Source organism: Mirounga leonina, unplaced genomic scaffold (genome assembly GCF_011800145.1).
Source record: "Mirounga leonina isolate KUSES-001 unplaced genomic scaffold, KU_Mleo_1.0 Mir_168, whole genome shotgun sequence".
NCBI lineage: Eukaryota > Metazoa > Chordata > Mammalia > Carnivora > Phocidae > Mirounga > Mirounga leonina.
Genome location: NW_023270426.1, coordinates 16121700 through 16145228, shown reverse-complemented (window position 1 = coordinate 16145228; position 23529 = coordinate 16121700). Strand labels below are relative to the sequence as shown.

Genomic DNA, 23529 nt, shown 5'->3' with positions numbered 1-23529 from the left:
TTTTCTACCTTAGACCCAACCTTACTTGGCACATTTCATGATACAGCCAAACCTAACAGACCTATGCACGAGGTCCCACGCACTAAGGACTTTCTAACTGGATGTATTTGGTGAGTATATACATATTCTTTCTCCTAAGCCAGGGTTTCTCAACTGTGGCACTATGACGTCTGGGGAGTGCTAACCATCTGCACCACAGGTCAGCAGTCCCCTTTTCCTCAAGTTGTGACAACCCAAACTTATCATGTTGGAAATGGTCCATAACTGCCCAATACGGTAGTTCACGGCTTTTAAAAAGTGATGGTTTGTGCAGGAGAGTAATCTTAACTAAAAATACAGGAATGCTTAAAAACATGCTCTAAGTGAATTAGTGAATTCTAGTTGAAAGGCACTAAGAAAGGAAAAACCAAACCAGGATGGAAAGAAAACATTTATTCAATCAAAATCAATACTTTCTTTTAATATCTACAAGCCAACACTGAATGAACACAATGTACAAAAAAAAGTATGCTTATATTATAAAAATATGTCAATTTTATCTTCTGGGTGCTGAGCAGAAGTCATTTTAAACAAAATCAAGGCAAACTTGCTCTCTATAATGAAACTGCTATAATTTAATAACAAAAGTGAAAGCTAGTATCTTTCTTTAAAGGCGATAATGCTGCACTGGAAATGCTGAACCCAATCACTATAGTGAACCTTTCTTCTTGGCACCCACTTCATGCCTGGCCTACATCATGGGAAAGCACCTCTTTTATAGAATGCAGATAATTAACAGAATCCAGGGCACTGGTTAAACCTTCATTCGGTTTCCCGTGCTAAATGTTAGCATGTATTTCAGCAAAGTACTAACAGTCAATCCTGTTTATTTAGATTCAATTTTAAAATGAGACACATGGCCCAAGAGTTACAATCCCGCAGATGATGTGGGGAAGCTGCCACCCTTCACACTCTTCAAAAGCCTCCCTAAAAAATGTGTGCCCAAGGTTAATATATTAAAATCTTTTGTCATTTCTTGCATTTATTGGCACCTTCCTTGGCATATGTTCTTGCACACAGTGTGGCTAGTGTAGGTCAGTTATCTGCTCTTACCATGGAGGTACGCTCCAGTACTCACTGGAGTATTTGGTCCACACAGAAGATATCAAAATCATGAGTTCAAGAGAAAGGAGCAGGGCTCTCTGTATTGTGAATCCAGGAGTTACAGGACAAGGATAAAAGTTCCACTAATTTTAAAAGTCAAAAGAGACTAAAGGGCATCACTATGGACAAGGCCCAGGAAATCCAATCTCTCTTGTAGTCTGTGGCAGGACACAGACTCTGGCTGAGAAGAACACCACGGGTCCTCAGCAAATCCCAGAACGCTGTATCCACACAGTAAATTAAACTGCAAACTGCCTGTTTTTAAATTACTAAGCATGAATATTTCCTCGACAGATTCTCCCTGGGACTGACACCTATGAAGCCACCAACTGCAGACACACAAGCACTGAGGAATCCAGCGCCCCACTGCCTTGAGTCAGTTCTATTCAGAAGCACTGCTTTCCCTCTGTAAGCTATTTATCCAGTTACCTGGTTCGTAAGAACCTGGGACTAAGATGCGAAGAAAACAATTACTCACCTAATTTCTTAGCTGTCTACATTTTCACCTAAGTCCCATTTGCTGCATAAAATATTAATCCTACTAAATGTAGTTAGGATTTAAACATTTTAATGAGAAACCCTGCCCTCACAGAGAAGAGAAAGTACTTCTGAAATACACATAATTTATGAAGAATAAACATTTTGGAGCCTGAGCAATGGTTTCTCACCAATGTCCTAACAAATCAAGTCATTATATTGCTCTGGGTTAACTTCCACTGCCCCAAAACAGGTCTGAATGTGGAAAGGCCAATGACTGCAGTTAGTGGTACTGGCCAGGAGTTAACAGTTAGTGGAAACACATGGATCCCATCATATTAAAATAACAAGTCAAAACAGAATGAGTACACAGTGAGACTGGATGAAGGCATCACCACAACACTCCGATACACAACCACACCTGTTCACAAATACAGGTCCTCACTCTCAAAATAAATATATTGAACATTCACAACCAAATGAACACCTTATGAATGCCAGATTTTAGTTCTAAAAGAAGCTACAGGTTACCTTTGTGTGAAACTGACGTGACGTGGTGCCACAGCTAATCCCTCTCTAACGGCAGCAAGGAAACACTCATTCCTGGCCTCCCAGATGAAGCGACTCCATAAAGCATGCAGATACCGATTCTGCTCAAGTCTCAAACGAATAAAAATGATCATTGTGCTTGTGGATGTCCTACCTTCCAAAATATACAGAAACAGTGACAAATTAACAAAAGCAGGTCCTACCTTACCAACAAACTCATAAGGCAGAGGGCTGGAGATGGAAATAGAAACGTTTAAAATGGGAGAAAAATGCAAAATAGTGCTAGCATTCACAACAAAGACCATGCTAAGATCAGATCCATAATCGATAAAAATGAAGCCACGATCCAAAGTCCGTGAGTCCAAAGGCATGCATGCCAGCCCAAGGAAATGCAGGGTTCATCTGACGACAGCTTCTTCAGAGCAGAACAAGAACGTCTCACTGGAGGAATCACAACAGGGTGAACAAGATGCCATCACACTTCTTTTTTGTATTTGAAAAGGAATCAACAACAACAAATTAAAGAAGAGTGAAAAGAGAAAACACAAATTCACAATGACCTATAAAACCAAAAGAAAAATCCAAATTATTTTTACACTTTAAGTTGTCTTAATTTGTAAAGTTTATCATCAAAGATTTAGCAATAATGCAGTCTAAAAAACATAAAGGTACTTCACTACACACGACATTCCCCCAAAGTACCAAGATTCAAAATAGTAATTTCATTCATGTTTAAAGAATGAAAGCCGCCTCCCCACATGGTTGTCTTATAGCACTTATAAGTGTTCTTCGTAAGGAAAAGAGCAACCGAAAACTACTATTCAAACTGCCTACAACCATCCCCTGGAACACTTAGCAGGGTAAAATGTTTGCCTTTTCCGGTGTATGACCCAGGTACTCACGGGAGACAGGACTTGGGGCTATCCAGCCTTCGTATCCACAAGCTGCATCTGCAGGCCGGCAGACACCCCACCCCCGTAGCCCCCCTTGGACTGCATCTGATTCTGAATGGAGCTAACCTAAAATAAGACAAAAACAGAACCAAGTCAAGAACCAGGGACAAGGCAACTGATTCTGGCCCTCAATGTTTTTAGCTAAGCAGTTTTGAGAAGGATACTTTCTATAGAAAAAAATTCTATTTTTATAGACTTAAATTTTTTTTTTTTTAAAGATTTTATTTATTTATTTGAGAGAGAGAGAATGAGAGACAGAGAGCATGAGAGGGAGGCGGGTCAGAGGGAGAAGCAGACTCCCTGACGAGCAGGGAGCCCGATGCGGGACTCGATCCCGGGACTCTAGGATCATGACCTGAGCCGAAGGCAGTCACTTAACCAACTGAGCCACCCAGGTGCCCCTATAGACTTAAATTTCTGATCGCCCTTAGGGAAAATGGTGAGGCTACTAAAAACACTTTTCAGCCCTCAACTCCCTCTCCCCACTTAGCAGCGACAAAATACCTGTTTTGTAATTCACAATGTACTTGGTAACATTTCAAAAACAGAAGTATACAGATCAACTCGTTCTTAATTTACAGACACCTCACATAGATGATCACCTCAATTACTTAGAATCAAACAAAAATAAATACAAATGAAATTGGACCAGCCAGAGGTAAATTTTTAAAGTCCCACGTGATAAAATTTACATACCTGATACCACCTTAAAGAATCAAAAAACTTGGAGGGTAGTCCAAATTTATTCACTGAGTCATTGTAACTCTGGGTTAAGTATTTATCCTCTCTAAAGATCTGTAAAAGAGTTAACGTGATCATCTCTCCTCCCCACCGAACAGGGCTATTTTCTGATGGGCTGTAAGGTTCTTCTCTTACTTGGTGGAAACAAAGCTTACTGGCAAGCTGAGAAGTGCCCTTAGTGGACCAACATTATTCCAATCTTGGTTCATACCAGCTAGAAGCAGACTGTGAGTAGGGAAGGAGAGAATCAGGCTAGAATGCTAGAGAACGGGGCCGTGAGGTGGAGCTGGAGGTGCTGACCTAACAGTGTCAGTCAGAGCAGGGCCGATCTGCTCGACGGGTCCCTCAGCTGTCCATGGTTCCCTGGGGGCAGGGGCTGGCAACAACATCCACTAATTAATCCACTTAAATACTTACTGAGCACTTGATAGAAAACATGACGTGTGGGGTGTTTTCAATGGTGATCCTGAGTCAGTATGTTTAAGCAAAGCAGGTAAGATTTGCCTATTTTCTGAGCAAGGTAGGTTTAAATATATTCTAATAGAAAAGCAAAATATAAAATGCATAGCTTCTTTAGATCCAGAAGGGTTTCACTGACAACATCTCACTCTAGTGATATCACACGTGTTATGGCCTTATCTATACTCACATTACTCAAGTGACTACTTCAGTTAAAAGTATTAAAAAAACACCTGAAATCTATAGGCCTATTTATTTTCAGCAACCTTGCTCGTCTGAGAAGGCTACAAGCATAAGCTATCAGTGCAAATTCATTTTCTGTTCAAGTAACCTGTTTTCTGGCACAAACTTGATTTTACCCAGATACCAAAAAATTTCCCACCTAACATGTTACCTTTTCTAGATATATCAGGGCTATTTATAAAAAGTAACATTTTTGTGTTTTTACATAGTGCATTCATAATGTCATGCTGATTCTAAGCAAGAAAAAAACTGGTTTTCCTCTAAAAGTCAATTGTTCAATTTCAAACTATAGAATTTGGATTTTCTAATGGATTACTTTTGACTGTGTATATATTATATCTTAACACAATAAGACTCTTATTAAAAGCGTCATGGGATTCTTTTCTAATAAGGAGTTAATTTATGAAAGGTAATCTTGGGAAGAAGAGTGTGTTTACAGGAAAAGAGAAACTCCCAAGTCATCTGCCCGTTCAGGAATCCAGTGTGGCAAGGCTGTCCCACCTGCGTCGAGCCAGGCACCTCATACATGGGGCTCGGTTCTTAGGACAGACTAACTTAAGGCAAGCTATTTCTGTGGATAAACAGCATTCAGGTTTTGTCTCACTCTGTGCAGCACTGTTACTGCACAGAAGAGTTCTCTCACCAAATCAGGCTCATACCAGTAACATCTCTCCACTAACGTAACTTGCAGGGAACGTGGGGATTACGTAACACTGAACCCACTGAACCTAACGCAAGTGCCTCAAGCAGCAACCCGGGGACATGTGGGAGTCAGAGACTGAGCCTCACCGCACAAACAGGAAACCTCTGGGAGACACACTGGGTTCCAATGAGCTCAAACACTTCATAAAAACACCTACTCTGTAAGCAGAGCAGGCTGCCTGGACTCGGCAGGTAGACTAACAGCGGAGGGCCTGTCTGGATCCAGCTCTCAGCTGGCGGCGCACACGGATGCCCTGCCAGAGACCGTCCTCCTCCAGTCCCAGCTCAACTGATGGCAATGAGAGTCCCCTACATCCATGAGGGGCTCCTAGTGCAGACAAAACGCCAAAGAGGACTTTTAAAAGAAATCCCGAAACGTACGTAAACAGTATTTAAAAGGTTAAATACCATGAACTAAAGATTTAATTCATTCTGGAGTTTTAAAAAACGTCAAGTGGGGAAAATTCATCACATAAAATAAATCTGAAGCCATTCGCTCTACTTGCATGTATTGTGATAACCCTGTTGACAAAAGTCCTAGGTTCTCATTTGGTCTTTTCATTTCATGCTGATCAGGAAACAAAGCTACTGAATTGTATTTTGACAGCAACCTGACACCTCCGACATTTCCACAAAAGCAGTGGAACAAAACAAAGTACTTTTCCTACAGATTTAAAGCAAACAAGCAGTTTCCTCTCAGGAAGCTACACATGTTATTCCTTTGCTTACCTAGTAACTGATGTGACAAACTTCTTTGCCGTATCCAGGATATCCATCTACCTATTTTAAAAGTCTCCGCTCTCTTGTTAAGTCTTTTGTTAATTCTGTCTAGTAAATAAGTATACAATGGATAATTCTGTATTTATAAAAGCCTTACTGACTTTCTGGTTCTAAGCACTTTAGAGATCATTTAGACACATCTGTTTACTTTAAATTTGGGGGAAAGAGGCTCGCGATACTTTGTGAAAAGTAAAAAAAAAAAAAAAAAAAAGTAGTAACTTCAGGGCAAAAACGAGGCAGAGCCCTGACACACTCACTTGGCACTGCTTCTGTTATAGCGCACTGTTTTGTTAGATGAAAATTGAGGAGTAAACGAGTTCAAGTGAGTAAATCTAAAGTGTTTTGAAATTCACTGAAATCTCTACAAAAGAGCAAATGTACACAAGTATTTACATTAGTTATGAATAAATCACAAACATTCTAATAAGGCTAGTCTTTTATAAGGTAAATGCAATAAATATGTTTGCAGAAGGCAACTTCATGAATTTAAGAAAAAAGAAATATTACTAACAGGCTGACATCCACATCCCTTTGCAAGGAGACAGGAGAGCCAAAGGGCTATTAGCTATCATTCTAAACTCAATACCTTTTAAGTATTTTTTCAGGAGAAAGGTAGAAATATACACATAGTTTAGCAAATCAGAGGAGAGAATAATTTTTCATTGCTCATTTTCTTCTATGTTCATGTTATGTATTTATATTCAGTGTCTACAAATTCACTGAGCACTGTATAATCTTTAAGAATGTATGTACCTGTCATACAGGTGACATAGGTCTATGCCCCAAGACCCCATCTGCATCTTCCACCAATACACTTACTGAATTCATTCCACTGAATAGGTCTCCCGATCCTACATGAGCCGTGTGCACAAAATTTGTTGGCTCTCCAATCATACTTCGGTCAATCCGCCGGCGCCTTTTCTAAAATACAGGGAAGAATGTGTTGAGAAATGATTTTATAAGCAACATACTTACTCTGTTGGATTTATTTACCATGGATGAATGATTTTAATGACCATAATACAATTTCCCCAGGACATCAAGATCCCGACATCTTGGGACTATCAGGATTACCTCAAGAGAGAGATATGCACACACACCCACAAAATGATTGGTAAAGCAAAACAATAGGTTATTATTTAGAACTGAAAATACATTACTTGGCCTAGCTTTGGCTATTGACTTATTTGTATAATAACTATTTAGGTTTTATTGTTTAAAAAAAAATAAGGCAACTGTAAAATTATCACCAGTGACCCTTTTCGTTAGCAAAGAATATAGTGTGATTTGAGTACAACACTCCTGATGTTAACATCACTTTCTAGGTTTCATCATTAACAAACTGACATTAGGGGCACCTGGGTGGCTCAGTTGGTTTTAAGCGTCTGCCTTCGGCTCTGGTCAGTGGGGCGTCTGCTTCTCCCTCTCCCTCAGCCCCTCAACCCCTGCTTATGTTCCCTCTCTAGCTGTCTCTCTGTCAAATAAATAAATAAAATCTTAAAAAAAAAACCACCTGACATTTTGATGGTTTTTACTTAGATTACACCCCCACAACCATTCCACCCTAGAATGAATTGGCTGCTCTGTTTGGAGGAAATGTGGTCCCAATCCATTCACTCTTCTCTGGTCTGAGCTGGCTGGGCATGAAACCCTATCCAAACTCAGTCTACTAAGCTGGGGCTTAGTGACCCCTCCTAATTTCTGACAACCACCTCTTACAGGGTACAGAGTACTTCTGCTACCAGCTGTAATCCTTGCCTCACCAATATGCCCATTCACCTCATCAGAGGGAGTTCCTTACCCTGCTGTTTCACTGATCATGAGATCCTTCCAGAGACAAAGGTTATCTTCAATCAGTCCCACGTTTTCCATGACCCCTCAGATACTGTGAGCTAGCTGAGAGGGAACACTGCATTGCTGGCTTCGTGTCCTAACACCAGGGCTGCTTCTCCCCCTTTACTTCCCTTTGAACAATATACTCTGTGTCTACCGCTACTGAAATGCTGGTATAATCCTGATAAATCCTAAATTTACCAAGACAGACCCAAGTGACAGCACCTCAGGATTAAAACACAATTTTCTACAAAGCCACCAAAATGGAGAGTTCATACATTAATTTCAGAAGCCAACATACATTGTTTTACTGTCCTCTAGCTTTTACAGCTGCCATTCAGGATTCCAAAAGAAGCCCGAGTTTCTCCTTAGAAATATTTATGTTCATCCTCACAGTCCAACGACAGACAGTGGGCCATCTCCAAGTTCGTTGGTTTCTCCATTCAGTGCATCTATCTGAACACAGATTTTACTGTATCTTGGAGAAGTTTTCTTCTATTATGTTTTTATAATGCTGCCTGTGTTTCTTTCTGCAATTTCTGTTTCACTGTTAGATGAACAGTGGATTGTATTTGTGTATGTGTGTATACTCTTCCAATTTTCTGGTATCTTTATCCAATATTTTTATTTCTCTTTATAGTTTTGCTATATTGAAAACTAACTTTACTTGATCTTCTTCAGGAATCCACAGATTTTTTTCTTACAGACCAAGACAGTAAATAGGCTATTCCGTGTGTCGTAGCTTCAACTCCACTGTAGTCCTTGGGGCACAAAAGCCGCTACAGACAAATGCATGAACAAAAGGTAGTTCCGCTCCGGTGAGCACTTACTCATGGAGACAGGGAGCAGGCTAGATGAGACCCACAGGCAGTAGTTTGGAGACCCCAGCTCTAGAACAGTTATTTTTTCAGTGGTAGCTACATACTATTTTTCAATTACAGTTATTTTTTTCAGAAGCTCTGTTATGAAATGACATCACCACAGTATTTTTTCATCTCTTGGAGAATTTGTATTACAGGTTTTCATTTTCCCTCTCAAAATGCTTGACCATATGAATTACAGTCTGTAACACTGAACAGCAAAACACTCTCATTCATCTACTTGAAGCCCCTTTTTCAAGGGTTGATAAGAAATTCGGGCGCCTGGGTGGCTCAGCTGGTTAAGCGACTGCCTTCGGCTCAGGTCACGATCCTGGAGTCCCTGGATCGAGTCCCGCATCGGGCTCCCTGCTCGGCGGGGAGTCTGCTTCTCCCTCTGACCCTCCCCCCTCTCATGTGCTCTCTCTCAAATAAATAAATAAAATCTTAAAAAAAAAAAAGAAAGAAAGAAATTCAATCATTCGGGGGCACCTGGGTGGCTCAGTCGTTAAGCGTCTGCCTTCGGCTCAGGTCCTGATCGCAGGGTCCTGGGATCGAGCCCCGCATCGGGCTCCCTGCTCTGCGGGGAGCCTGCTTCTCCCTCTCCCACTCCCCCTGCTTGTGTTCCCTCTCTCGCTGTGTCTCTGTCAAATAAATAAATCTTAAAAAAAAAGATATTCAATCATTTGTTTGGGGCCTTGCTCCCCAATTACAGAAAAATTTCAGGTTAAGAAGGTGTCAGTAAGACGATCCAGAACCTCTGTCTGTTTTTCGATTTTTCTATTTGTCAGCACAAGGCATGGATTTCTTGCTATCTTCTATGTTTTTACTTCAGGTGCTCTAAAGGTACCTCAAACAGACTCCATGCCCCTCAGCACAGACTCGACACCCACAACATCCTTTGACTGGGGACACCCATACCAGCAATGCCCTGGTTCCCCCAGACTCAGTTTACCTATTTCTACCCAGTCCATTCAACATACTTCCCTTCATACTATTCTCTTCTAGGATAACACAGCATAAATGAACTGTAAGAAGCAAAGCTACCTTCTCTTTTCTAGGATTAAGGTAAGGAAAGAAGATGCTAACAGCAGTTTTGTGCCTTTTTTTCTTCTTGGCTATACTGTTACATTCCATTGAATCTGCTTTGTTAGAAAGCTGTGTGTCCAGGCACATCCAAATGTATCTTCACCATCAAAAGATAAGAATTTACTCAATACCTGGGCTGGACAAATTGTTGGGGTTTCTTCCCCAGTAAGCCCCTTGACTGACAGTTAAACAGAAAGACTTCTAGCTTCTTGGCACCCTCCACACAGCAGGAAAGGGTGGATGGCTCCTTCGTTGAAGAAAAAGGGTAGCAGTGACATTCCAGGGGATGATGGCATCTATGGGCCTGAAGACCTTTCCTTCTCAGGCCTCGTCAACAGGTCCTGGTGGCAGAGGGTGCCACATGGCTCAGCCAGAAGGGCCCCCTCAAACAGGTTAAGGGATGGGCACATTTCAGAGAGTAAGATCTATTCCACGACACTGGGAGTCTTGACCATCCCTTGCCCTGTGAACACATAGGAGCAACTTCTCAAGTTCTATCTTTGTAACTTCCTCTGGACGGGTGTGTTCAGGGCTTAGCAAAAGGCTACACTTGGCCCACATCTCCACATTAAGTGATTTATTCTAACAACTGAATTACTGAAGGAAGATGTTGGGGATGAGGAATCACCATGGGGCACTCAGGCCACCACCCAACTCCCCAGAAACGTTTCTTGAAAGGAACTCATGAATGGATCAGGTTGTTAATCAAAATCAAAGACTATAACAAACATTCTGAATACCGAGGAAGGATGTTCCACAGAGACTACTCTCATACTGAAGGGCAAATCTGAGAACAGTGAATACATTTTAACTTCAACTTTACTGAGCTGGGAGTCAGGCTTTCCCCTTTCACCTTGTAAGGTTTCTTCATGCTATTAACCTGACATTGATTTAAGGTACAGAGGTTGAAGCTTTCAGTCCTTCCCCTTCCCTAATGACAAGACAGGTTGTTCCTTTGGTTTGTTTTGTTTTGTATTTTAAAGATTTGAGAGAGAAAGAAAACGAACAGGGGCAGAGGCAGAAGCAGACTCCCCGCTGAGCAGGGAGCCTGATGCGGGACTCAATCCCAGGACCCCAGCAGAAGGCAGACGCTTAACGACTGAGCCCCAGGCGCCCTGTGACAGGCTGGTTTTAGAGGCTCGTCCAGGCCAGTCCACAACAGCTACAGCTTGCACGCGGGCTGGAGGAGCCAAACAGGCCATTACAGCAACGCTGGTGGAAAGAGATTACTTGGATTCAACTACAGGCGCTGAGGTGGAAAGAACTAGGTTGATTTAATTCAGTGGGTCAAATCAATAGCATCTGGTTGTTGCCTGGATGTGAGAAGTAAGGGAGCAGTAGAAGTTAAGAAAATGCACAGATTTCCCATCTGAGAGGAATGTACACAATTCACTGCGGCAGGTAACACTGGAAGAGGAGCCAGGCTTTAGGAAGAAGATGAAAGAGTTCAGGATGCACTGAGCTTGAGTTACGTCTGAGACATCCAAGTGAAATTATCAAGAGGGCCAGCTGGATACATGGATGTAGGATTCTGACAGAGGCTAAACTAGACAAAAGAAATCAAGTCTCACCAGCACAATAAAGAAGGAAAGTGCACAGAGGAACCCTAACGTGGGGTGGAGAAAAATAAGCCATCAAAGGAGGCTAAAAAGAAAATGCCTGGAGGGGTTAGGCAAACACAGTTGAAAGCGAGTGAGAGGTCAGATAAAGACCAAAGGAGTGCCTGTGGAGGGGAAAGAGTGGAGGACTTCTGAGGGGCCAGACGAGCGTGCAAGAGGCGGGAAATGGAGTATCGAACACAAACAACTGGACACAGTCTGGCCGTCTGGACAGGGTCAAGAAAGAATGGGCTGAGCTGAAAGAAGAGGAAAAGAGGACTGAATTTTTCCCTTTAAGATGAGAAAGACTTGATTTAAGCTTAATTTCTGATAAGATCCAGTGAAAAAGTCTAAAAGTAGAGAAAAATAATCATCAACACGGTAATGTTCCAGGGAGGGTAGGAGGGACAGATCCAGACAGAGGATGAGATGTTCTCTGCGTTTGTATTATAACATTCTTAACCTAGATGCTAATAATTACCTATTTGAAAATACAAAAGTGTACTATTTTTCAGTCACTACGGACACTTAAAGAATAGGACACTTCTGTGGTGTGCTGTATTAAGAATACAAGACAGAGATAAGATTTACATCATGGGCAAACAAGGGGAATTCCAGAGTTGGGCCTCTGCAAAGAAAAACAGGAAATGGCGCACTCGCTCTTATGCGTATTAACTTGTCAGTAGCAGTCATCGTTTTTCCTGGAAACATACTTTATTCTTTATAGGGTACTCTATTAAGAATGTCAACCTTCTGAATAATTCTCGCCATCCTTGAAATACTGTTATTCTGCATAAGGTCAAGGATTATAGTTTTGTTAGCAAGGAGACGAGGGAAAATGTCTCTTCACATTTACTCAATGTCAATGATCCCTCTTATTAGAGCAGTTTAATCTTAGAGATACATACTGAAATAGTTTTTTTTAGATTTCATTTTTAAGTAATCTCTATACCCAACAAGAGGCTCGAACTCATGACTCGGAAATCAAGAGTCACCAACAGAGCTTGCCAGGTGCCCCATAATGAAGTATTTTGGGATGAAATGTGATGTCCAGATTTTGCTTTAGATTCTCCAACTGGGGGGAGGGGGGTCACAGGTACAACAGGATGCCCCCCACTGACAACCTCTGAAGCTGGGTGCTACATACATGGGAGGGGGAGGGTTCTCTTCCCTCTATTTCTGTGTATATTTGGTAATTTTCCTAATAAGTTTTTCAAGATTTGAGTGTTCTCCTACTCTTACAACTTTACACAAAAACCTAATAAGTGTTGCTTACTAGTAAAAACTGTGTGACACGAGAATGAATAATCAAACAATTTCTCTCTGATTTCTACCAGAACGGAGTTTTGTCCTTATTCCTTCTGATACAATTCTAAAATCATTCCCTCTCTACTTCCTGCCTTCCTCCCAAATGTATTAGGAGATATATTTTAAGTTTTTGAAAACTACACTGCAGAGCTACCATATAATACTTGGCTAGCAGCTACAGCATCAATTTAGTTTGTGCCATTCATATGCATCATTCATGCTTTCCCATCACAGGTTTCTTCTCTGAAAATAAAATTACAACTGAAAAACAAAAATGGCTTAAGCAGTAAGGCCCAGGGGCAAGGTGTCCAGTGTACTCAGAGCTTCCACAAGATTTCTCTACACTTTTCTCAGCTCTGCCCTCCTGTCAGGTTCAGTCTCAGGCTGGTAGCAACAGAGCTGCAGCAAACCTAAGGCCTTCCATCTGTGTTTAAACACAGAGAAAAATAGCACTTTACTAAAAACAAGGCAAATTTCCCCTGAGGTCTTCACAAAACTTCCCCTGGCATCTGGGTTCTAAGCCCTGTCTTGAACCAACCCCTCTCATCCAGAGAATGTCTTCCTTGAGCCAAACTCTTGAGCCCAATCACTGCTGAAGGCCAGCACCCTCTGACAAGCAGCACAGACCTAACCAGGGATCACTGTGGCTCCTATACAAGAGAGGAGGGAGAATGGATGCTGTGCCGAAATGATATCAATCTAGGCATCTGTCGTGGAACCTTAAAATTACTAGTCAAATATTTATTTCCAAAACCTGGAATGGCGCCTGAGTGGCTCAGTCTGTTAGACGTCGGGACTCTTGATTTCGGCTCAGGTCATGAGATCGAGCCCCGTGGCGGGCTCGGCGAGCTCAGCGGGGAGTGTGCTTGAGATTCTTCACCTCTGTCCTTCCCCACGTGCACATGCTCTCTCTCTCTCGCAAATAAATAAATCTTTAAAAAACAAACAACCCAACTCTGGAACGTACAATTTAGAGAAAGGATTACTCTGAGATTCTTCGAACAGATCCCTCTTCTCTGGTTTCTCACTTCTCTCTCCTGTCTACTACTTCCATCTTTGTACTATTTCTACTTTTCTGGGCTGGAGACTATACATTCAACTGCTTACTGACAAATCCAGAGGACATGCAAGCTTCCCGAGTCCAACACTGAACACATAACTTTCGTGAAGCCCATTCCTCCTCTCCAGTCCCTGTTTGGTAAACAACATTTCTGCCAGTATTTCCAGCCAGGTTGGAGGGCTGTCCCTCACTCACTGCTCCTTCTCCCTCACACATGATCACATCCAATTAGCAAAACATGCTGTGGAGTCAGCCCATTTCCTCTCCCGGGCCCCACATTAGTGTCACAGCCTTATTTCAGGCCCCTAAGCCTCTCACCTGCATCTCTGCAGGAGCCCCTCACTTATTTGCTTCCAACCTCCTTTCTCCTTCCAGTATGCTTCACCCTGAATCTAGACGTACCTTTCTCAAGTACAAAACCGACTGTGTTACTCACCCATTTCAAATCACTCAGTGGCTTCCCAAAACTTCCAGGATAAATTCAAAACTCCAGAGCCTATGGAAATTCTGTCTCTCTCGCCAACTTCATCTTTAACTACATTCCTTCAAGCAGTCTAAGCTTTCATCTGCTATTTCAAGTTCCCTACATACACTGTGCTCTTCCAGAACTCTGCCTGGAAGAATCTTTCCTACTGCTCTTTAATTTCACTAACTCAGGCCTGCCTCCTCTATACCCTCGAATCTGGGGTTACTCCCCCTCAGTATTCCCGGACTGCATGTTCACCTACCAAAGTAAAACTGACATCTCACGCTGAATTTAAACTGTCCCCTGGATGGTAGATGTGCTCCTACACAGGCAGCCACATAAAATGTGAATCCACAAGGGCCAGCACCCTACAAGGCGCACAGCAATTTATCAATAAACTTTTTATGAATGAATAAATTTATGAAGTAATAGTAATAGTGTGCAGCCCAACACAGTGCTTGAACTCATGATCCTGAGATCAAGACCTGAGCTGATACCAAGAGTTGGACACTTAACCGAATGAGCCACCCAGGCACCTCAACAATTCATGTTTTTAAGGCATAATTTTTCAAACACATTTCTGCAGCAATATAAATGCTCCCCGCCAAAATAAATTCTCCAACTTCCTCAGATTTCTTGAATATTAACTAAGTAGAGCTTCTAGAAAAATAGTGATTACTTAATCACCTAAGTGATCACTTAAATCACTTAACTTAAAAGTTAAAACTTCCTCTAGGACTACTGTCTGGGCAAGTTAGTGTTCAAACACAGGACACTCCAGAGCAATTTAGGGCCAGGTCCCAGAGGGTAACAGGAGGCTTTAGGTAAAAGCACATGTAGGTACTTCTAGAAATGGACACAGTGAGTAGAAAATGAATGTGCCAGGGTGCCTGGCTGGCTCAAAGAGCATGTGACTTGATCTTGGGGTCATGAGTTTTGAGCCACACATTCAGTGTCAAGATTACTAAAAAACAGTAAACTTAAAAAAAAAAAAAAATGAATGTGCCTGCCATTTGGAACAGCAAAAAGAGCTGGTACCTTCAGGCTGTAAGACAGCATCACTTACACCAAGGCAGCCTAAGTAAATGAAGAACTGAAAAAGAAAGGTGACTTAACTTGGTGACCTAGACAAAGCATATCCCCACCTATGTATTTTATCAAATAAACCCATGATTCCCAGCAAATACCCAAGGGCCCCACACAGTATTTTCAATTTGAGGGAAAAACAATGATACTCAACTTATGTAGGATACTGTATGAACTAGTAAATCAAGAGAATTCAAAATTTCAACATTATGAAAGAGAACTTCAGCTACATCCACTGTGTCTTCAGTGTGTACTTTCTAACTGATTAAGTTCTTCTTTCCAGCTTATCTCTTAACTCAAGCAAAAGACTCTGCGGAACCGAAACTACTCCCTGAAGCAAGGACTGAGCCGGCAAGACCCGTGTGACTGACTCCAAGACAATGATCAACTTGACCTTCACTGCCCACCTGCACGCACTCAACAACCTCTGTCCCACATTTTCCCTATATAAACCTGGAGGCATTTTCGGCTCTCTGGATAGTCTCTGAGATGTTAGTCCACTGTCTTCCCGGTGCTGGGACTCACTGAAATAAATTCCTTTTAGCACCACTAGTCTATCTGTCTTTGGATTTTGTCAGCGGCAAATGGTGAGGCCTGGTCTGTTTGAGACTGCTAGATCCAGGTGCTCTTGCTGCCCTCCACTCTGGCTACAATGAGAGCATCCACTCTTTTTAATGGCACATCTCTCCAAAGCAGTGCTTCCCATAGTTGCTGTGAAAAGAATCCAAGCACTGTACAAGAGAAAACATGGACCTAGAAAAGAGGGTAGTGGTCTTCATTCTGATTCCATGCTTTGAGGAGTTGTGTAATACCTAACAGGCACACAGCCTGTAAGTCATCGTGATTATATCAGAATGAAATAAAAATTTATTTTTTCTTTTAATTTGTTATATTTTTAAAGTCAACCAAGATGTTAGGACATAAATGTTTATTGCATTGTCTGCACAAAACTAGTTACCAAATCTGTAAAGAACTTCTCTTGGCCTAGAGGTGCCATGAAAAAAGTTACTCAAGTGTTAAGGGCACCAAAAACACACTCTGGGAGTCTCTGAAGTAAGTTATTATTTTTTTTTTTTGAAATATTGACAGTATAACTAGGCAACAGGCATTTCTAAAACAAATAGTTATTTTTTATGATACTATTGACATTGATTCCCTGGATACATGAGGTGCCTCTGAGGGGCCTCCAACTGTCCAACCAGTTCATATAACAGAAAAAACAGAGTAACAAAAGCTATAATATAAAAATGGATTTGACATTCTTTGTAGAAAAGGAAAAGTGGGTCTTCGCTTACACAAAAAATGAAAATGACTTTCATAGTAGTAATAATGTCAACCAATGCCTTCACCCCAAACCTATTCCCACTTAGCAACTGGCCATCACTCCTTAAGACCCAGCTCGAACTCAATCTTGTAAGTTGCGGTCACTGGTTATTTCTTGATCTGAGCATTCAGAGAACAAGGCTCATGTTTCTATTACAGCACCTAAAAAACCATTATAATCTACGTATAGTTTGATTTTCCTACCATAGTAAGCACTCTTTTAGGACCACAGCTGTGCCTGACAAAAATCAGACGATAAATGACTGCTGCATGAGTATAGGCCTGTAAAGAAACAGTGTCAGCTCAGTTCTCTAAAACCTACTGTTCTTACCCAGTATCCAGACCAAGTATTTTTTTAAGGACCTATTTTATATGGAAGATGTTTAACAGGGGGTGGGGAGGGGGGAAGATGCAAATTCTAGTGGAGTTTAATTTCCGCGCAAAAAATTCCCCTCTGCCTCACAATAATGCTGCATCCTATAGAGCTCAACTGGTATCACTATTTTAGTTTTATATCGGGCAGAACCTCAAAAGCAGTTGTTCTCAAACTCTGTGTACATCAGAATTCTTGGAGCGTTTGTTAAAACGCAGGTGGCAGAGCTCTACTTGAAGAATTTTAAATCCAGCAGGGTTGGGGAAGGGCCAGGAATCTGCGTGTCTAAACAACAGTCCAAGTGATGCTGATGGCTCAATGGTTTAGAAATAGTGGCTCTAAAGACTTACAGTTGCATATTTTAAAATGAATAATGGGTAATACTTACACATCTTACTACATGCCACGCACATTTCTAAGCACTTTAAACACAAGAACTCAATTGCTAATACCTTGAATAGCAGTATGTGATGTTTTAATACTGCCTTCAAATCTCAGTGCCTCTGGCAAACTCTCACTTTGCTCGAGTCCATGCTTTATACTCTCACTTGTTCACCTGTTATACTCCCTGAATAAAATATTACAATTTTTGTTCTTTTTAATTACTTAGAATGCCATTAGGTTGAATAGTTTTTCTCACTAAAAATAAACAACTTTACAACAACCATGCCACCAATTTTTTTTTTTAATCAATAATTTTTATCAAACAGAAGAGGCTAGGGCCGCCTGGCTGGCTCAGTCAGTAGAGCATGAGCTCTTGATCTCAGGGTCTTCAGGTTGAGTCCCACATTGGGTTTTATTTACTAAAACAGTAAGTAAATAAATAAAAAAGAGAAAAGCATAATCACTGTAGCAACACGGAGGAAACACTTCTGAACCAGCCAAACCCTCTGGCTCAGCAGAGAGGAGGCAGACACAAACTCCCATCTCCCAGTCTTTCCCTGAAAGAGACCTATTTGCATACTTTAAAAGCTACTGTCTGAATATCTGGCTACTACTGAGGCTGCATCTAGGTGCTAAGATCCTCCTCTTTAAGACACTGAAAGGTCTTGGCACATCCTCAAGGACTAGGAAACCACTAACAAAGAGGTTACATAACCACAAAGTTTGAGAGAGAACCAAGAACTTGGGCCAGGCTGAAATGATAAACTTCAACTTCTACACAAGACCAGTCCATCATGACTGGGAGAGGTGGCTCTTATATAATGGACAGAAACCAATAGCAAGTCAAGGAAAAATGAGAAAAGAGAAGAATATGTTCCCAACAAAAGAACATGATACAACTCCAGAAACATACCTTAATGAAATGAAGATCAGTGATTTCCCTGAAATCACTAAGTGATTTCAAAATAATGGTGATAAAGATGCTCACTAAGGTCGGGAGAGCAACACATAAAAAGAGAAACAATTTCAAAAAAGAGAAAATATAAGAGCATACCAAAGAGAAACCACAAAGCTAAGGAATAAAATAACAACTGAAAAGTTCAACAGAGTTCAACAAGAAACTAGCTCAAGTGGAAAAGAGGATCAGCGAATTTGTAAGATATCCCATGTTCATGGATCAGAAAAATATTAAGTTCCTATTATCCAAAGCAATCTCCAGATTCAACACAATCACCATCAAAATTCCAGTAGCATTTTTCTCATAAATAGGACAAAGCATCTAAAGTTTGTATGGAACCCAAAAGAGAACCTTGAGCAGTCAGAGCAATCATGAAAAAGAAGAACAAAGTTGGAGGCATCACACTTGCTGGTTTTGCACTATATTACAAAGCTATAGTAATCAAAACAGCACAGTACTGGCATAAAAACAGATACAAACATGAATGGAACACAAAAGAGAGCCCCCAAGTAATCCGAATCCCATATATGGTAAATTCGTTTACATCAAAGGAGCCAAGAATATAGAAAAGGGAAAGAACATGGTCTTCAATTAACAGTGCTGGGAAAACTAGACAGCTAGCTACATGCAAAAGAATAAAATTGGACCCCTAGCTTATATCATAACCAAAATTCAACTCAAAATGAATTGAAGGCTTGAACATAAGACCTGAAACCATAAAACTCCTAGAGGAAAACATAGGAGATAAGCTCTTGGAAATTGGTCTTGGCAGTAATTTTTTACATTTGACACCAAAAGCAAAAACAACAAAAATAAGGGGGATTGCATAAAACCAAAAACCTTTTGCACAGCAAAGGAAACTATCAACAAAATGAAATGGCAACCTACACAGAATGAAACAAATTATTTGCAAATTATTTATATAAGGGGCTCATATACAAAATACATAAAGAACTCATACAACTTAGCAGCCAAAACCCAAACAACCTGATTAAAAATTGTGTGGAGAATCTGAACAGATACTTTTCCAAACAAGACATATAGATGACCAACAGGTACACAGGAAGGTACTCAACATCAGTAATCATCAGGGAAATGCAATTCAAACAATAAGATATCACCTCATGCCTATTAGAATGTCTATCATCAAGAAGACAAGAAATAGCACATGTTTGCAGGAATGGAGAGAAAAGGAAACCCTTGCACACTACTGGTGAGAATGTAAACTGGTGTAGCTGCTATGGAAAACAGTTTAGAGGTTCCTAAAAAAAATAAAAACTACCATGTGATCCAGCAATTTTACTTCTGGGCATATATATCTGCAGAAAACAATATCACTATCTCAAAAGGATATGTGCCCTCATGTTCACTGCAGTACATTTACAATAGCCAAGAGGCATGGAAACAACCTAAGTATTCACTGATGATGGATGGACAGAATACAAAAATGTATTATGCATACACATGAATATTACTCTGCCATTAAAAAAGGAAGGAAATCCTACCATTCACAACATGGATGAACCTGGGAAGAGGGCATTATGCTAAATGAAGTAAGTTAGAAAAAGACAAATACTTTATGATCTCACTTATATGTGCAATCTTAAAAGACCAGACTCACAGAAACCGAGAACATACCAGTTTTTCAGAGGCACCTGGCTGGGGTGGGGGGGCGAGTAGGGGAAATGGGTAAAAGTAGTCAAAAGGTACAAACTTCCGGGGCACCTGGGTGGCTCAGATGGTTAAGCGTCTGCCTTCGGATCAGGTCATGATCCCAGCGTTCTGGGATCGAGCCCCGCATCGGGCTCCCTGCTCAGCGGGGGGCCTGCTTCTCCCCCGCCCTCTGCTTCTCCCCCCACTCATGTTCTCTATCTCTGTGTCTCAAATGAATAAATAAAAAAAATCTTAAAAATAAAAAAAAAAAGGTACAAACTTCCAGTTACAAGATATTAAGTTCTGGAGATGTAATATACAGCAGCATGGTAGATGATCTAGTGTACAGCATAATGATACTGTATTGTGTATTTGAATGTTGCTAAAACAGTAGATATTAAAAATTCTCATCATAAGAAACAAACATTTGTGGCTAATGTGAGCTGATGGATATTAGCTGGACTTATTATGGTAATCACTTTGCAAAAGTAATCACTTTGCAATACAGCTGACCCTTGATTAACAGGAGGTTTCAACTGTGCAGGTCCACTTATACATGGATATTGTCCGATAAATACAGTATGGTCCTATCAATGTATTTTCTCTTCCTAAAGATTTTCTTATTAATATTTTCTTTTCTCTTACTTTATTATAAAGATACAGTATATAACACATATAACATACAAAGTATGTGTTAACTGTTTATGTTATCAGTAAGGCTTCTGATCAACAGTAGACTATCAGCAGTTAAGTTTTAAGGGAGTCAAAAGTTATACATGATTTTCGACTGTGTGGGGGATCAGCCTCTACCTCTGCACTGTTCAAGGGTCAACTGTGTATACGTACATCAAATCTATTACACTGTATACCTTAAACGAATATAATGTTATATGTCAATTATATCTCAAAATTGTAGGGGAAGAAAAGAGCCATTCCTACCTCATAGACTGGAAATAGCTCCATGTTCTCTTGTAAGAATTACCTCTAACCATTTTCATTCCCTACCTCTGGACCTTAATCAAGTTTTCTACAACACACTTCAAGTGTGAGTCATGGTTTTATTTGAATAATGATCTGATAAATCATAAGCATACCAGGATTATACAGAGGTCTTATATACCTATTTACAGTTATCGCTGATGATTTGACCTACCCAATCGGGGGTGAAAACCGTGTGAATAAACTGTGTAAGATAATACAGGAAGCCGCTTTTATTCATTATCTTTGATAGCACATTTATTTAAAAGATATGGCACAAAACTCAAAAGGGCTTACCAGACGCTAGCTTTGCTAAAACCCTGCCAAAGGTATATAACTAGCATTATGGCTTTAGCCTTCTTTTACTTCTTCACTTCTGTTATCCTGTCACTGTGAAATAGTCTCCAAGTTTATTCCAGTATTTGGTAAAGAGATACAAGTTTCTGACAGTAAAGCATCATTTACCAAAAGATAAAGAGTTGTTTTTTTACAATTCCGTATCCTTAGCTCCTACTTCACTGATTTGGGTAACTTCTTTTTTCATACAGTAGCTTAGGGTATTCCAGACCTACAACAATTTTTTTATTGTTCTTAAAGGATCTGAGGCAGCTTTTTAACATGTTTACCAGAATGAGTTATAGATATCCAAACTGACCAAGTCAGAGTTATCCTTGTGCATAAAGAGACATAAATCTTTATAGTGGACACATGCCATTTCTTTCTGCATACTTTTTGTTCTGGAAACACCAGTCTCCTTCCTTTCCTTTCGGGAAATCACCTCTTCCCAAACCCAACCATATGATTTTGATAGGCTGCCAACGACAACAGTCCACAGCCCTGATTACAAGGGTGTGCACATGACACAAACTGCACCAGAATCCTTCACTGGGAAGGACTAACGCAGACAGAAGCCCTCTGTTCCTCATGGTTGTTAAACTGAGATGAAGAACCTGAAGTTGAGGGCAACCATGTTTCCTATGAAGAAAAACACTGACCTCCAGTCAAAAAGTAAGATGCCAACGTGCCGAGAATCAAGAAAGCAACAGGGCGGAATCCTACCCGTGCCCCAGGTCCTGGATACAGAAGTTTGAGAAGCCAGATCCAGCTTTCCCATGACTGGTAATACAGCTGACAGAATCACCTGTGGAAGTCTGGTTTCTAAGATTATAACCCAAAACCCCCGACAGGTTAAGGGACAAAGTGAAGAAAAACCAGGGGTGAGATACTGCAGAGACTGGAGGGAAAAAAAAAAAAATCTGCTCTTCAATAACTAGTAGCCTACTTTAAATTCCATATTCTCATAGTTAGGTCAAAACCTCTAAAAACAGTAAGACTTTTCAGTATACCAACTTATACTGTATCTTCTGCTCTGGGGACAATAAATGATAATTCTGTTCCTCCAGCTTCTAGATCTTGGTGCACTCACTGGAATGCCAGCAGTAGCCCTCAGGTCAAAGGGCTTATAGTAAGGAGCCATTTCAATAAAAGATGAGAACCACACCACGTATCACCCAACTAGAGCAACAAGCAAGGGATTATCTCAAAGTACAGAAAGGCAGGATATTCCATGCTGGAAGTATTTACAAATGGTGGTTACTGAAAATCCAGTCCTAAGTAGAACCTCTTTATTTTGCCCTTTAGAGTTTTATAGGTAACTAACCTTTCTCCCTTTCATTATAAATTCTGCAGTTGGTAACAGATGAGAAGTTTGCAGGAAGAGTTTAAAAACAAACAAAATTTGTTTTTAAAAGGAATCTCTAAACAAGTTTATAGTGACCTTCCAAGGGCGAAATTGCTAAAAGCAAAACTGAAAGAACTAGCTGTTCTCATCTCTCAATGAGAAACCTGAAGTGAACATGGGGAATTCTTTTTCTCCTTCTATTTAAAGTTAGTATCTGGATTAAAGTGACACATTTCAAGTACGAAAAACTGAAGCACAAACTAGGTTTAAAAAGTAATCTGAAATCAGTTTTCTAAGTACTAATGACAGATTTTTCAGCTTTTGAGTATAAAAGCCTTTACAACACTAGAGATCTCTGCCACCACGGATCCACCTGAGACTGTTTCCGTACACGGCATATGCAAGCGTGTGTGGAGGCCTGCATAGCACAGCTAACTTTCGACTGGCAAAACACCTTGTATTTCGCACAAAGAACGTGTGATGTAATAAGTTGGCTTACACTGATTTTAGTACAGTGAGACCTGTATTGGACTTCCAGCCCTAAGTGTACATAATAAATTTGTGTCGCTTTCATCTACTAAACGTGTGATAGACAATCTGCTACGGCAGCAGCAGGAAATTCATGTTCCTAGGGAGGTCGTATTACTCCACGAGGTTTCACAGCTCCTACTAAAGCACATCTGGGAATCTTCTTGTCCAGGAGTCTTTCCTTCTCCTGTAAGGGCAGTTGCTCTAAAATAAACATCTTAGTTTCAAAGAAAGTCCTGTAATTCCTCCCACACACTCTGTGAAACAGAGAAAGATCAAATGTTTATATTAACTTTTTTAACTATTG

At 40.6% G+C, this 23529-nt stretch overlaps 1 protein-coding gene across 7 annotated transcripts in view; it reads right to left on the bottom strand.

The window, feature by feature from the left end:
* Positions 1-228: 228 nt before the first annotated feature.
* Positions 229-23529, bottom strand: part of CDC42SE2 (CDC42 small effector 2) — a 185768-nt gene continuing 162467 nt past the window's right edge. For 6 of the 7 annotated variants that reach the window (XM_035014054.1, XM_035014056.1, XM_035014057.1 and 3 more), the window contains 3 exons: positions 6867-6968; positions 3072-3188; positions 229-2652 (listed from right to left, as the gene is read on the bottom strand). In XM_035014054.1, coding sequence (XP_034869945.1) covers positions 3090-3188; positions 6867-6968 — 201 coding nt within the window. In that variant the 3' untranslated portion in view covers positions 229-2652; positions 3072-3089. Of the gene's footprint in view, positions 2730-3071; positions 3189-6866; positions 6969-23529 lie in introns of all 7 variants that reach the window. The other variant, XM_035014053.1, reaches the window with a different exon arrangement.